Source organism: Drosophila busckii, chromosome 2R (assembly GCF_011750605.1).
Source record: "Drosophila busckii strain San Diego stock center, stock number 13000-0081.31 chromosome 2R, ASM1175060v1, whole genome shotgun sequence".
NCBI lineage: Eukaryota > Metazoa > Arthropoda > Insecta > Diptera > Drosophilidae > Drosophila > Drosophila busckii.
In genome coordinates, this window is record NC_046605.1 from 20,910,942 (window position 1) to 20,926,051 (window position 15,110).

Here is a 15,110-nt window from a genome sequence, read left to right on the forward strand (position 1 = left end):
AAGATGGAGACAAGCGGTTGACTGGAGCTGGCAGGACGCGGCTGTTGCGTATACGCACTGTATGCTGCAGATTGCTTTAAATGCTTCGCAGTGAATTTCTCGCATTTCTCTTGTATTCAACCTTGGCTTACAATTAGATACTCAACTCCACATGCATTTAGCTATCATCATTATTGTCTGTTTAAATCGAGGCGAATATTTTGCAATTAAAAAAGAAAGTCGAGGTGGGCGTTTTTGTGTTGCAGCAATTACTGTCTGAGATTTCTTTATTGCCACCACACACTTCACCACAGACTTCACTCAAGTGCAGCTCAAGCTGTTAACTTAATCATCATAATTATACACATCTACATACATATGTATATATAAAAAAAAAAGGAAAATAACAAAAGTAGGCCTATGTAAAAGTAAAAAGTCCATTTGATTTGGTTTGCCGCAAGGCCTTCGAGCCATGCATAGATTGAAGGTTAACAGCTATTGAAACATTTCTCTAAGCCATTCAAAAACACAAACGCCAATAGGATTTTCAAGTTATTTTTTATTTTTTATTTGTAGTGGGTGTTGCTTGTTTTTATGTTTTTTATCTTTTCAAAATTATACATTTTTTGCGAAGGCTTTGTGCGAAAACAAATGAGTTGCAACAAAAAAATTACAAAAAGCAACAAACAATGAAAAATACAAAAAATTCAAAATTAAATAAATTGCTTTAAAGCACGCACTTGCGCTTGATGTTTATTTGGATATGCGCAAAATTGGTACAAGGTTGGGCTCTGGGTTTGAATATATTGTTAAAACTGAACAAATAAAAATTAACACCGAAAGCTAATGAACGGTAACTCAAAAACAGTTTAGGACAATAAATAAGGCTAATTGCGCAAAAAAAAGCAAATTATTCAAAATGAATTTTCGCAACACATTGTGCTCTATTAATAAATAAATAAAGCATTGCATTTGCTCTGAATGTTTCGCCATCCTGAATAAATGATTGAAAACTGAGTAGAAATTTCGTTTTATAAGAATTTCGAATTGAATTCTATTTTACTGGCTGAAATACTGATTTGATTACTATTATTTTAGTGGAAAAACTGAAAGGAACTTAAAGAGTTTTATGATTAGCAATATTTTTATTATTTTACTATTGATTTTTCAATTGTTTTGGTTAATGGAAATAAATTTCAAATATTATTTTAAGCTTTTCGGCAAAGCGCTTCAAATTAAATTTGAGAAAAACTATAAAATAATCTTTGTTTCAATTTCATATTAAGCTAGATTATTATTATTATTATTGTAAAATTTCACCTGGGCTAATGCTCAATGCGCTATGATTACTTTTAAAAATATAATTGTAACTAAGGTTTAATAGCTCAGAGTATGAGGCTCTGAGGTTCCCCATAGCCGTCAATTGATTTCACGCTACGTGTCTCTGTACCCAGACTAACAATGAGAAATACAGAAAATCGAAAACAAATCATAAAAAGTGAAGCCACTTTAATGGCAAGAGCAACAATGCCAATAAAAAAACACATATATATATATATGTGGTTTATATAGTGTTTGTGTACGCAGTAATGATACTTATTTCTTGCATATTTCATACAGTTCACAAGGCACACGCATATAGTATGCGTACTTGTATTAAGTATGTGTAGACTCTGAACACGTCTCGTATTTATCGGCAATGCTAATCGAAAATAATTGTAGGACCGTGTGGTGAGCAGAGTTCGAAAAATGTATTCAACAGCTGGAAATTGTCTTTAAAATGCCGAAGATCGAATGCCCTTTGCTTATTGCAATGATATTAATTAGGAGTTGTGAGCAAAACTAACAAATTGCGCATACGCCACGCACGCCGAGCTTTTGAAGTTCTTGAAGACATTGTTATTATACCTCTGGTGTTGTTGTTGTTGTTGTTGTTACTGTTGGTAGCAACGAAGAGTCATTAGAATATTTTGGCCAAAACGTTCGTTGACCCAAGCGTTCAAGGTTAAATACTGATGCGTAATAAACTCCAACAAAACTAACAACAACAACAGCAAATGCTGGTTCACACTCTTGGCTAAAAACACACGCTGTTAGGCCGCCACACACACACACACACATATAATAATAATAAAGAAATAAAAAGAGTCGAAATAAAAGCAGTAACAACAATAGAACTGGAAGCCATGTGCGTGTGGCGACTTTGAATTTGAATTGAGAATTTCGAAATTTTTTTGTTCATACTCTTTGTGTGTGGGTCCAACCTGTAGATGTAGAGGAGGGGGGTTTGCCAGGCTAGGCTTCTGTTTTCTCTCTCGGCTTTTCTTTTTAGCCTGAGTTTCTGCTGCGTCAGTGGCAAGCACAAATGATTTTTTTTTATATACATACATAAATATATATATATATATATATATATTTTTTTTTTGTTGGGTATTTTGTCTTTCTACTTAAAGTTTTGTTTTTTTTTAATTGTGTGTGTGTGTGTTTTTTTCTATTCTAATTACGCGCGGCGCGATGATTATGTTGATTATGATGGCCGTCGTTGGCTTTCGCAAAAAGCGAATTAAATGTTGTTCCTAAGCCTCTCGCTCTCTCTCTCTCTCTCTCCCTCTCGTGGGCTTTGCACGTGTCCGCCTTTATTTATCCAAGCCATGTGCTTAAATATTATTTTGGCAATTGTTGTGGCAGCAGAGCGAGCCTTTGTTATTATTATTATAGTATTGCTATTATTATTATCATAGTGAGTTTGTTATTTCTTTAATTAAAATAACAATGTCCGCAATCAGGCGTGATTTATTTAATTTTATATTTATCTCTTTTTTTTTTTGCTCACATTTCAATGACGCAATTCTCTGGCCCGACGACGGACTGTCAAAGTTAGAGTTCTGCCTTGGATTTTAGCCAAGAAAGAAACATAAAGCTGGTTTTCTTTTAATCAGCGTGAACGTTTTTGTTTTTGCGTTGATTTTTCTCGTTTGTTTTGACATCGGTTCGTTACCTAAGTCATTTGTTTTCTTCTCGCTGCTCATGTAGCGAGCAATTCGCAATTATGGCGCCTAAGTCGGCTTGAACTAGCATCGAGTTCAAACTCATTTAAGCAATTACTAAATAAATCAAGTTTCCACAAATTCAAATTGTTGAAAATTTAAAAAAATCTATAAAATAATAAAAATTTAGCAACGCCCACGTTGGAGTCCAGAAATTGGGTTAACAATCGCATTTGCGTTTTCCCCCGCCGCAAATAGCGAAGGCGTTAATTATTGTTAAATATTTGCGCTGTCCAAAATAAAATGATGGAATTGGTTATGATTTTTGTTACGTTTTTTTTTCTTTTTTTTTTTTTCTGATAAGCTGACTGCTTGCCGCGTACTCAGCTACGTGTGTTTCAATTAGCGAGCACCCGTAATCGGGACTGGGGCAGCAAAGTACTTTATTCGCTTGGCTGTGTAGGCTTAGCTTAGCTAACGGTAAAATTTCATAGCCATGTCCATATGTAGATTCGAAAAAAAAAGTAGTAAAAGCACTGACAAGTTTGCATTGGCGGCATACACTGTAAATAAAAATGTGTAGCTAAAAATAAAAATAAGAAAATAAATTCAACGCGAATTTATTTCGTATTTCGAATTATATTTTAGTGCTCTTGTTTGATCAGTTAGGTGCGCTAGTTATATTTATAGTGTCGCTCTAACAGCAGCAGCTTGGCTAATTGGACTTGACCGTAGCCATGGCCTATGTCGGATAAAACATGAGGAATGTTATCGGGCTAACACGTTCGTTGGATCTAAGGAATTAAGCCACCTGCTCCAAAGGGCCAATTGTGTCGGTCTGCCAAAGGCGAAGCCAAAAAATTGCCAAAAATTTATTTGCAACCCTTTGAGCAGTTATTTTAAATTAGATTCCAATTGCTCTCTGATCTCTTTCGGCTTGCAACCATTTTTTATGTGGCAGCTGTTGCGGTAGCCGCTCTTAGCCATGTCCCCTGGCATCTGCTTAAAGAGTGTGTGTGTGTGTGTGTGTGTGTCTCTTCTTCCGATTCTTGTTATTGTTGTTCTTGTTCTTGTTCTTGCTGCTGTCTTGTTTATAAATGCGGCTTATCGCATTTTCGATTTTAATTGGCTCTGAATATCGAAAATGCAAAACTCCATTTTCTATTTAGTTTTTAAAATTGCTCCAACTACTTCCCGATGATCATAAGCTCAAATATAAAGAACTTCACACTCAGAGTCCGCAAATGCCAAATGAGGCACAAATTTTGATTTATTGTCTGCGCTTTTTTTTCTTTTTTTTTGCATTCCTCTCTCCGTTTCGCATATTTGCGCGACAACTTTTCCATTTGTGCGTCTTTTTTTTCGTCTGTGTGTGTGTGTGTGTTGCAGATTTTCTCCACCTAAGCGCATAATTTGCATTTCTCATGAATCCACAAGCCAAAGGCCCCAAAATTTATAAAACTCGCTGCGTCGTTGCTTTGTCAAATGATTCAATTCGCTGCTCGCCCGAAATGCAAACAGCACCAAAGCAGATCCCGAAAAATGCCAAGAGAATGAAAACAAATATGCAAAGATTTGTGCGAATGCCGAATTCCCAAATACGCTATTCGAGTCTTTCATTAAAAATCTCAAATAAATGTAATTGTACTAAATAGAAATGTGTTAAAATTCAAAGGGTATTTCAGACGTCTCAAAGTCTTTCATTTGTCAGTGTGTGTGTGTGCGTGTGCGTGTGTAGTGTGCGTGTGTGTTAGGTGTGTTCCTTGTGCTGTTGCATGCCCCTCTTCATATGCGAATTCTTTCTTTAAATTACGTTTATCGTTGCCTACCCATTTGAACTGTCAGAGTTTACATATTTACGCTTTTAGTTTATTATTTTGAAGCTTGATAAGTCATAAGTTAAAGCCCCAAGACAAAGACAAAGCCACACCCTGAAAGTCGCAGTGCAATTTATAAATTGTTAACAGAACTTCTCAGGCTTGAGATAAGGCTGAGCACTTGCGATTTGAACTTGAATCGACCGACCAAAGTCGATTTTTTTTTGCATTAAGTCGAAATTTCCATGTAAGAATTTTGACTTTTTGCTAATGCAATCTTAAAGTAAATACATGGTACACAAATTATATAATTTTTAAAAAATTTATAATATTATGTTAGGTTAAAAATTCAGTACAATGTATGTAATATAATATATACGCTTAAAACAAACAACAATTGTTTAACATATTTAATTTGGCACAATTAAATATTTTCGACGTCAATTAAAATAATTAACATGTAAAAATGAAGATTAAGGTAGTACAATTAATCATTTTGAATAGTACTTGAAGTTCTAGTTTTTTAGTTGTGTATGCGTGTATTGCTTATGTGTATTTGTGTAAAAAATTTAATATACGTTCTCTACTTTTAAGTGTAACAAACAAGCTGAGGCTTACTGAGAAAATGTAATAACGTACGTTTGATCTTATAAGTATCGTAATTGACCGTGCAGTAATAGTCTATCTCCGTTTTTCCCCCTTTTTGGAGAAACACTCACACATTGCAGGTGAATTTTTAACCGAAAATTGGCCTTTTCCAACAATAAAAATTATAAAAATTGAAATTTGAAAAAAAAAAATACAAAATTCTAAAATATTCAAAATAAAGTTCATGCAAAATTTCAAGTCCCTAGCTTTATTAGTAGACTTTATGCCAAATAAATCGACTTTGGGACCATAGTGCAGCGTTTGAGTTAACTTTTGAGTTTTGACGTGATGAATGACTCGTCTGGAAAACTATATTAAAAATTCAAGGCCAAGTCAACGTTTGACTCTCTCTCTCTTTCTCTCGTGTCTGTTTAGAAAGCGGCAGTGCAGGCTCTCCGATGGCTTCGCTTGCACTTGGTACGCCAAACTAGTTTTCCATTGATGCACAGACAGCTCGGGCTCTCCGGCTAGTAGTCCAACTGGCATGGCACTGGATCTGGATCTGGGTCTGGGTCTGCGTGCTCCAACTCCGCTGCTGAGCTCATTGAAAGTGTTTTCCCCGATTTCAGTTTTGTATTATGGCAAACAATTTGGCATTTTTTTTGCTTCCATTGTTTGTGTGCAGTCAACAGTTCAGTTTCATATCTCATAACTCATCATTGGGCATAGGTTTTGTTTTTTGTCTCATTCGCTCGCATTCATTCATCAGTTTTAATTGCTTGTAATTTAATTGTCGTCTAGGCCGCTAGCCGTAAAATAAAAAGCAGCTAACTACTCTAGAGAATATTGTTCTTTATTCTGTTTCTTTCCATTAAGTCGTTCCAGCAGGCATAAAGCCAAGCACATTTAAAACCCAACTAGCTCTGCTAACTTGGATAATTACATTCCAAATATAATTTAGTCAGAGAGACAGAATTTAGGGAGTGTAAGGTTTGCTTCCTTCGATAAAGAAGAATGTACTCAAGGTATTATAAGTAGTGTTCTAGATCGGACTGAGGAACCAAGTCGATAATTCATTCAATTAATTATCGATGCGGTTATCGATAGTTATTAAATCAGACTGACGAACCAAGTCGATGCAAATCGAGTTCAGATTTACTTTTTAATTTAATTTTTTTTTTTTTATTCATTCAACAGTTATTGATGTGGTTATCGATAGGCATTAAATTCGTCAACAGATTTCGTAGTGAGTGAACTGAATTCTCGAAATTGATGGCTTCACTCCATGTGAAGCGGTCTCGTAATGTCGGCTATGCCCGAGCTTCCGCACCTTATGTTAGATATGAGAAAAGAGCTGGCAGCCACATTTGGTTATGCATCTTTCGAGCTCTTAAACTTGAAGAAGAGTTTAAACCTAATAGTAACAATTGGCTAACAATTGAAACTGTCTACATTTCCACAGAACACAAGCTTGTTAGTCTTTCTCTCTTCTCTTGCCATTCTCAACGCTTTGCTTTGTTCTTGTTTTGCTCGTCGGGCTGTTGCTGCTACCAACTGCTCCAGCTCTTGAGCTGATGATGGGAGCGAATAATTCTTAGGGCTCCGCTGCTTGGCCCCTCAACTTATTTTGCTGCGCATGGTGATCGCATGTTTATAAATAGTTGGAGCTTTAAAGTAATGTGTACACATACATAGGTATATGGAATGATTTTCTCACACACACACACACACTCTTGTAGATATAAAAATCAAAAGGCTGCGGTGCTTTCGAGCCTTACCTTGAGTTTTGGTTTCGTTTACCGCCATAAGAAAATTGTCGGTTTGTGCGTGGTTTGTTTCTATCTCTCTCTCTCTCTCTCTCTCTATCTCTATCGCTGGCTTATTTGTAATTCAAGTTGAAAGCGGAAGTTAGACGAGCTGTGAAATTATAATATTAACGCTTTACAACGTTGATTCTTGTTCTCATGTATGTATGTCTGTGTGTGCGTGCGTGTGTGTGTGTGTGTGTGTGTAGAGGAAATGTAATGTTAACCCAATGCACTAGGTCGTATTATATATTATGGCAAAAGAAACGTGAGGCTGTAAAGTAATTAGCTGTAATATTTCTTTGTTCGATAGGAAATCTGCAAAAGGTCATAGCTATCAGCTTTTGTCAGAGGTGCCCTATTTTTAATGTACGCTGGGCCTTAAAAACAATTTGTATACGAAACGCCCGCACACACACACACACACAGAGAGAGAGAGAGAAAGACACACCTACACACAGTTGGTTAAAGTTTTGCGCAATTTTATTTTGCTTTTAGCAACGAACAAAATATATATTTATATTTATATATAAAGTTGACAGGCGCTCAGAAATCAGATGAATGACAAGCTGCCCCTTGACACAGATTTTGTCATAGCAACAAACAAAAATAATAAATTGTCTTCACTTATGTCAACAATGAGCTAAAATAAAAAATATATTTGAAACAATATTTTATTTGAAAATGTTTGAATTTTGCCAACAATTGGCATGAGCTCTGATTAGTGTGAATTTAATGAGGCGGCAAATGAATTATGGAGATTAGATTAATAATTATTAATAATTAGATTATAGATATTATTGCGCTCAAAATCGAAAGTGTCGCATTGCATTCGTTTCTTTTTCTAGTTTTTTCGAGCGGGTGCATCATTAATTTTGGCTAAACAAATTTCGCTTGTCGCTGCACAATTTTTTTTATCGTATTAAGTTCAGTTCGTTTTTTACTGTCTCTTATGCAAATACCTGGAAATGAATTGCACAATTTCAGCTCTCGGATAACAACAACCGTCAGTATCTAGAATGATAAAAAAAATAAAAAACATTGTCTTCTCTTTTGCTTTTGCTGTCGTCAACAAATTAATTTGTATTAGGCATACGCACTGTGGGCCAATCAACTTGACAAGACTTTGTGAATCAAAAAGTTGTCCAATTAAATTAGTCACAGCTATTAAATGTGCACCTTATTTAACAGCGGCGACAAGAGCAAAGTTTGCCAACTGATGAATTTGCCGCCAGCCCTGGGGCATAGCAGATCTTGTGGCATACCCTATAATAATTTTGCATGCGATACTCGAGACAACGAGTCAATTCGCTTTGCATTTCGTACAACATCTAAAGGTCAGGCGATGACCCTCGCCAGGCTAGTAGGCAAGTAAGTAGGTTAGCAAGCAACAACATGAATTCTGATGCACGCAGCAGTTGTAATATCCTATGTAAAGCACTAGACTGTAGTCCTGGCCTGGCCACATGCCAACGAACCAACGAGGAAGAAGAAGAGTGAGAAAAATCAATTCTTTGCACAAGCCTAGCTAAAACTAACTGAGACCAGCTCGCTCAAAATATATTGCAGCCTTGCACTAGAACCCCAGCCCAAGAGTAACAATCCCCAACCCTCTCCCTCCCTCCCCCTCTCCCATTTCCCACTTGTACTTTGAAAGCTTATGCCCAGGCACAACCCTCTCAATGCAGGGCCGGGCCTCTCGCACTCTCTCTCGCGCTCAACCTCAAACACACACACACACAGACGAGAGTGTGCATTGCAGTGGCAAGCTGACATGCGCTGCCTTTCTGGTACAGTTTTTCAACTCCAGCTAACGAAACTTTGGCGCTGTTGTGTCAATGTTGTGTAAGAATAGCGCTGCAGTTTTAGTTTCCTTTTGTGGCTCTGGGGGTTGCTATGCGTTTTGGCCTCCCCAAACCGCACGCCGACACGCCGACCCACCTGTGAGTTAGGGTCGTCAGCCCTGAGGTTGGGTATTTCGCAGGTGGGTACTACGATATGCAGATGGCTGATGGTCCTAGGTCAACAAACGTTATTGAATATGTGTCAATGAATTTTACGCAGAAATTGAGGGCAGAAAATATTTGGGGAAATTTGAAATCAAATAGAATTTTGCATAAGTCTTCCCAAATACAGAGACTGTACATACACACTGATGTATATACATATACATACATACATCTCTATTTAAATATGTATGTAAATTATTTGCATTTTTTTGCTTCAGCAGACGACGGGCGCTATTTGCACTGATGGCTTCGCTTTGCATACAAGAGATATATGTACATACTTAGCTGTCTGCACACTTCTGCCATATACTATACAAAAGCACACACACACAAAGCAAACAAACACATGTGTGTGTGTGTGTGTGTGTAGTAGTAGTAGTAAAGAAAAAAGCCGCTTAAAAACTGCATTGAAGCAAACAAAAAGAATTTTAATATAGATTACGACTAGAGAAAAAAAAACAAGCAAACGTTTAATTTACTTGCACACACACACACAGACACAGAAACAGAGACGCTTACAGAGCAGAGCGACTATAAACCAGAAAAGAAAAACAACAAAAAAGCAAAACAAAAGGGAGAACTTACCTATACCAAGTTGAAACTGTGTGCGACAGCAATTCACACACACACACACAGACGCATGCACATGCACAAATAGAAAGAGTTGCATTGCTGTATGGGTGTATGAGAGTATGCTGGGTGAGGAGGTAAGGGCATGGGCTGGCTTTTTGAGAGGGGGGACGGGAGGAGGGGAGATTTCCTGGCAGTGACAGTGGCCATGCTAATGGCGAAGCAATTGCAAAAGCAAAACCAAACGCAAACACACAAAAAGTCAAAGTCAAACGGCATATGCCGAGGCCTACATCAACATTTTGTTGTAGCTGTTGTTGTTGTTGCTTGTTTACAACAAGTGCGCACGCTCTCCTACAGCAAGAGCGCAAGCTAAAGATAGAGAGCGTGCAAGCAAATTGCACGCTTTGTCCTGTGTGTGTGCGTGTGTGCTCGTTTGTGTGTGTGCCTAATGAGTCTGACGGCTGCTGGGGAAGTTGTTTGGTTTTCGTGCTCGCTGCAGTTTTCCAGTTTGTGTTTTGCTCTCGAGGCCATAGCTATGGCTTCCACTGCCACTGTCACTGTTGCTGTTGCCGTTGTTGTTGTTGTTGTTCTTGCTGTTGCCGCCTCTTGCGTTGCTGCCGTCGCTTAGCTGTTGGACATTGCTTACATGGATTATGTGGGTATGTAGTGTAGTGAACGCGACCGAGAGACGACGATGACGACGACGACGGCGGCAAGCACAATAACACAATGAACTCCAAATGTGGGCACAGGCCGGTCTCAATGGGAGGGTGGGGGCTGTGGCAAGTGGCAGGGGCTGGTGCGCGCAGTTTTTGTGAATTTGTTTTATTTTTATTTTCTTGTACGCCGCTGCTTTGCGTCTGTTTTATTTTCCCCCATTTTCATTTGCCAGCCTTTGTTTCCTACTTCGTGGTGTTCTCTCGTTTGTGTGAGCAAAAATAAAAGAATAGCGCAAAAAAATGCTTTACAAAGTGAAAAATGATATGCGATCCGTTGTGACGCTCTATGAATGTAAGGTGGCATTTGAAAGGGTATTAAATAGTCAGTCATGGCTCACTTTCGCAATCGCAATGGAGGTTGTTAAACACTTTGCTTTTGCAGTCGCTTTTGCTTCACACACACACACACACACACATACGCAAACACACCTGCGCGTACTTGCAACACGCGGTGCACGCGCTGCAGTGAAAAATAGCAGTCAGGCTGGCGTCTTTGCCGCCGTAGACGCTTCGAGTGTCTTTCTTCTTTTTCTTTTTCTTTGACTTTGGCACGAAGTCGATTTTCCTCAAGTCAGTGAAATTCAAAATGTGTGTATGTATGTATGCACATGTGCAGCAGGGAAAGTATGAAAAGAAAGAAGCAAAAGGAAAGTCATATACCCATAAAGCGTACAAGGCGTATGCGCAATATTTAATGCCCAACAACAACAATAACACGTCGAATTTAGTCGCTGTCGTCGACTTCTAGTTGTCAAGCATCACGATGTTCAGTTGATTGCACCCATTCTATTGTTTTTACTCCCTGCCCTGTCTTAGACTTAATCAGCAAAGACAGAGAAAGAGAGAGAGAGAGAGAGAGACAGAGGGAGAGAAAGAAAGAACTGTCATGGCAACTAGTGTTGCCATTTTCCACAACAATTAATTGACTTCCCGAAAAGATGTTACCAAATCCTTACGATATATCTTGAATTAGAATTACCGAGTTACTTACTAGTGTTACAAAAGTTACAAACTCGATCTGGGCTTGGGACTAGAGTCCGAGCAGATTTGAAGTCTCTAACTATTTTAAAGCTTTTTGCTGCGACGGAAGAATGGGCTTGAAGAGATCTTTAGGAGATCTGTGCCCAAGAGCCTAAGAGCTCAAGTTTATTTAACATTTTTAAAAATTCAACATAGAAAAGATTGGAAGTCTCATGATCTGGCCGCTACAGATTTCAAAATCCTTTATAAATAATTTATACAATTTCGCATTGAAAGAATTTTGTGTGCGCGACTTTGACGACGCCTCAGCAACTTTAAATCTTTTTTGAATCTGATTCTGGTGCAAAGACACAGGTATCAATGTATATGCGAACTTCAAGACTTGTCTATGCGCGTGAGTAGAGTATTTATATATTTGTCGCTGGGGTTATGTCTGTTCACTCCGTAAATGCGTGAATGCAAATTTAGACACAGAATATTGGAAGCGCTTTGCCTGCGATCAATTCCAAGGCATCGGCAATTTTATTTGGGTCTAATGTTTTATGTAAGACTTCGACCAAAGCGGAAATCGAAGAAGAAATCTACACTGCTCAAAGTACAAGCAAAAGAACGAAGCAAAGCAAAGCAAAGCGAAGCAAACTAATTGAAAATATTTTCTTTCTGGTTCTTGTTCTATTTTTAGGTCGCGATGATCTCTCGCCCTCGAGCAGCCTTAACGGCTACTCCACGAACGAGGGCTGCGATGCAAAGAAGAGCAAAAAGGGTCCAGCGCCGCGACTGCAGGAGGAGCTGTGCCTGGTCTGCGGCGACAGAGCCTCCGGCTATCACTACAACGCGCTCACCTGCGAGGGTTGCAAGGGTTTCTTTCGCCGCAGCGTGACCAAGAATGCGGTCTATTGCTGCAAATTTGGGCGCGCCTGCGAGATGGACATGTACATGCGTCGCAAGTGTCAGGAGTGCAGATTGAAGAAGTGCCTGGCGGTGGGTATGCGGCCGGAGTGCGTCGTTCCGGAGAATCAGTGCGCGATGAAGCGGCGCGAGAAGAAGGCGCAAAAGGAGAAAGACAAGGTCAGCAGCTCCCCCAGCTCCCAGCATGGACTCAATTCCAATTCAAGCTTGGGCGCAGGCCTGCATGCGCCCAACGACGTCAAGAAGGAGATACTCGACCTCATGACATGCGAGCCCCCACAGCATGCCACAATTCCGGTAAGCGCATAGGGTTCACCACTCCCAGAACCAGTAACTAGCCAACCAACCGACTAACTAACTGTATTTCACGGTCTATTGTAGCTACTACCTGATGATATATTGGCCAAGTGTCAAGCGCTCAAAATACCTCCATTAACGGCCAATCAGTTGAACGTTATATATAAATTAATTTGGTATCAGGATGGATATGAGCAACCATCCGAAGAGGATCTCAAACGTATCATGGTAGGTTCTGCCGAAAGAGTCTTTTCCATCGAATCCGAATTCGAAATCGAACAGTTGAATAATCATTGCTCATTTACAGAGTCAACCCGATGAGAACGAGAGTCAAACCGATGTCAGCTTCCGGCACATTACCGAGATAACGATACTGACGGTGCAGCTGATTGTTGAGTTTGCGAAAGGTCTGCCAGCGTTCACAAAGATACCCCAAGAAGATCAAATCACGTTACTCAAGGTGAGTATGAGAACGAGCCATGAGGATTGATCAATTTGTTAAGTAATGAATTTTGTGTGTCTGTTGCTTTGTTGGGATTGTTTTGGCTAGGCATGCTCATCGGAGGTGATGATGTTGCGCATGGCGAGGCGTTATGATCACAATTCGGACTCGATATTCTTTGCCAATAATCGCTCCTATACGCGTGACTCGTACAAAATGGCGGGCATGGCGGATAATATAGAGGACTTGCTGCATTTTTGCCGCCAAATGTTTTCAATGAAGGTGGACAACGTGGAGTATGCGCTACTCACTGCCATTGTGATCTTCTCGGACCGGCCGGGGCTGGAGAAGGCCCAGCTGGTGGAAGCGATACAGAGCTACTACATCGACACCTTACGCATTTATATACTCAATCGTCATTTTGGTGACTCCATGAGTCTTGTCTTCTACGCCAAACTGCTCTCTATACTCACCGAGCTGCGCACGCTGGGCAATCAGAATGCGGAAATGTGTTTCTCTCTCAAGCTCAAGAACCGCAAGCTGCCCAAGTTTCTGGAGGAGATCTGGGATGTGCACGCTATACCGCCCTCGGTGCAATCGCACTTGCAGGCACAGCAGGAGGAGCAGGAGCGCGCCTCGCGCGCCGAACGCATGCGTGGTGCGGTAGGCGGCGCCATTACCGCTGGCATAGATGCCGACTCGGCTTCCACCTCGCAGGCAGCACAACAGCAGCAGCAGCAGCAGCAACAGCAGCAGCAGCAGCAGCATCTTGCGCATAGTCAGGCACATGGAGTGCCGCATCTGCCCGTGAACTCAGTGTCAGCGGTGAGCACCAGCAGCGACTTTATGGGGCCCATCACAGCCGCCGCCAGCTCCTCCACAGCATACAGAGGCCAGCCACTCAAACAACGCACGTAACAAATGTGGCGCAGCGAGCGGTGCGATTGGTGTACCTGGGCGTACTAATTTCATTACCAAAAGCCAACGGCAATGCGCTAATGCGTAGCCGCTCCCTGAGCACACGACTACGGATAGCCAATCTGGCTAGAGCGGCGGGCTTCTTGCTGCAAGCACAATAAGCAAGAGGCGCTGTAGATATTTTATAATATCTATATATATATATATATTATTATATATAATATATATATCTATAATATATTTTTGACAAATTATTATATTATATAAATCATGTATCGCACCTTGTAGTTGACTGTCATAATTTCCTTTTTGAAAAAGAACAAAGAAAACTAAATATTCAAGTCTGTACTGTTGTGTGAAGAGATAGAGAGAGCGAGAGCGAGGAAGGAGAGAAGAGAGATAGGCAGCAAATAGAAAGTTTTGATGATTACGAAAATTCAGTTTTTAGTGTTAGGACAGCAAATAGTAGACCTAAGGCGATATGTATATGCATATAAAATAATTATATATACACACGCGTACATAAAAAACCCCAATTTAACTTAAACACTTGCTTATTCAAGAATTAAACACAAAACACACACAACAAAACGAAAGAAAAAATCTTGAGAAAACAGCATTAAAATTAAAAATGAATATTTAACAAAAGCAAGCAAGCAAAAGGCGTTGAGCTTGAGTTGTGCCCATGCAGTAGTCCACAGCTTGAAACAAGATCAACCAATGCCCAGCAAAGTGTATTGCATATACCGAAGAGAGTAAAGATTGCTTATATTTTAAAAATATAGTAAAAACTAAAATCCACACGTAATAATAATGACTAAAAGAAATCTAAATACAAATATAGAACTCTAAACTGTAAGTCCGGATCAGCAACAGCGCGTAGTTCTGATTTGGTTCGAACATGAATTATAAAACAATATGCAAGAATATAATTTAAGTTAGCAACTCTAACAAACCATCTCTTAAACATGTAAATCTTTATAAATATATATATAAAAACAAACCTTACACACACACACACACACACAATCACACACGCCTTAGCACACACACATACACCAATACACACACACAAAACTTGGACTG

General features: G+C 39.5%; 1 protein-coding gene across 1 annotated transcript in view; it reads left to right on the forward strand.

Moving 5' to 3' along the window:
- The window catches only part of LOC108596237 (ecdysone receptor), a 30,674-nt gene extending 16,650 nt beyond the window's left edge, over positions 1 to 14,024 (forward strand). The window contains exons 3-6 of the mRNA XM_017981776.2: positions 12,141 to 12,664; positions 12,749 to 12,892; positions 12,972 to 13,124; positions 13,215 to 14,024. Coding sequence (XP_017837265.2) covers positions 12,141 to 12,664; positions 12,749 to 12,892; positions 12,972 to 13,124; positions 13,215 to 14,024 — 1,631 coding nt within the window. The remainder of the gene's footprint in view (positions 1 to 12,140; positions 12,665 to 12,748; positions 12,893 to 12,971; positions 13,125 to 13,214) is intronic.
- Positions 14,025 to 15,110: the final 1,086 nt, after the last annotated feature.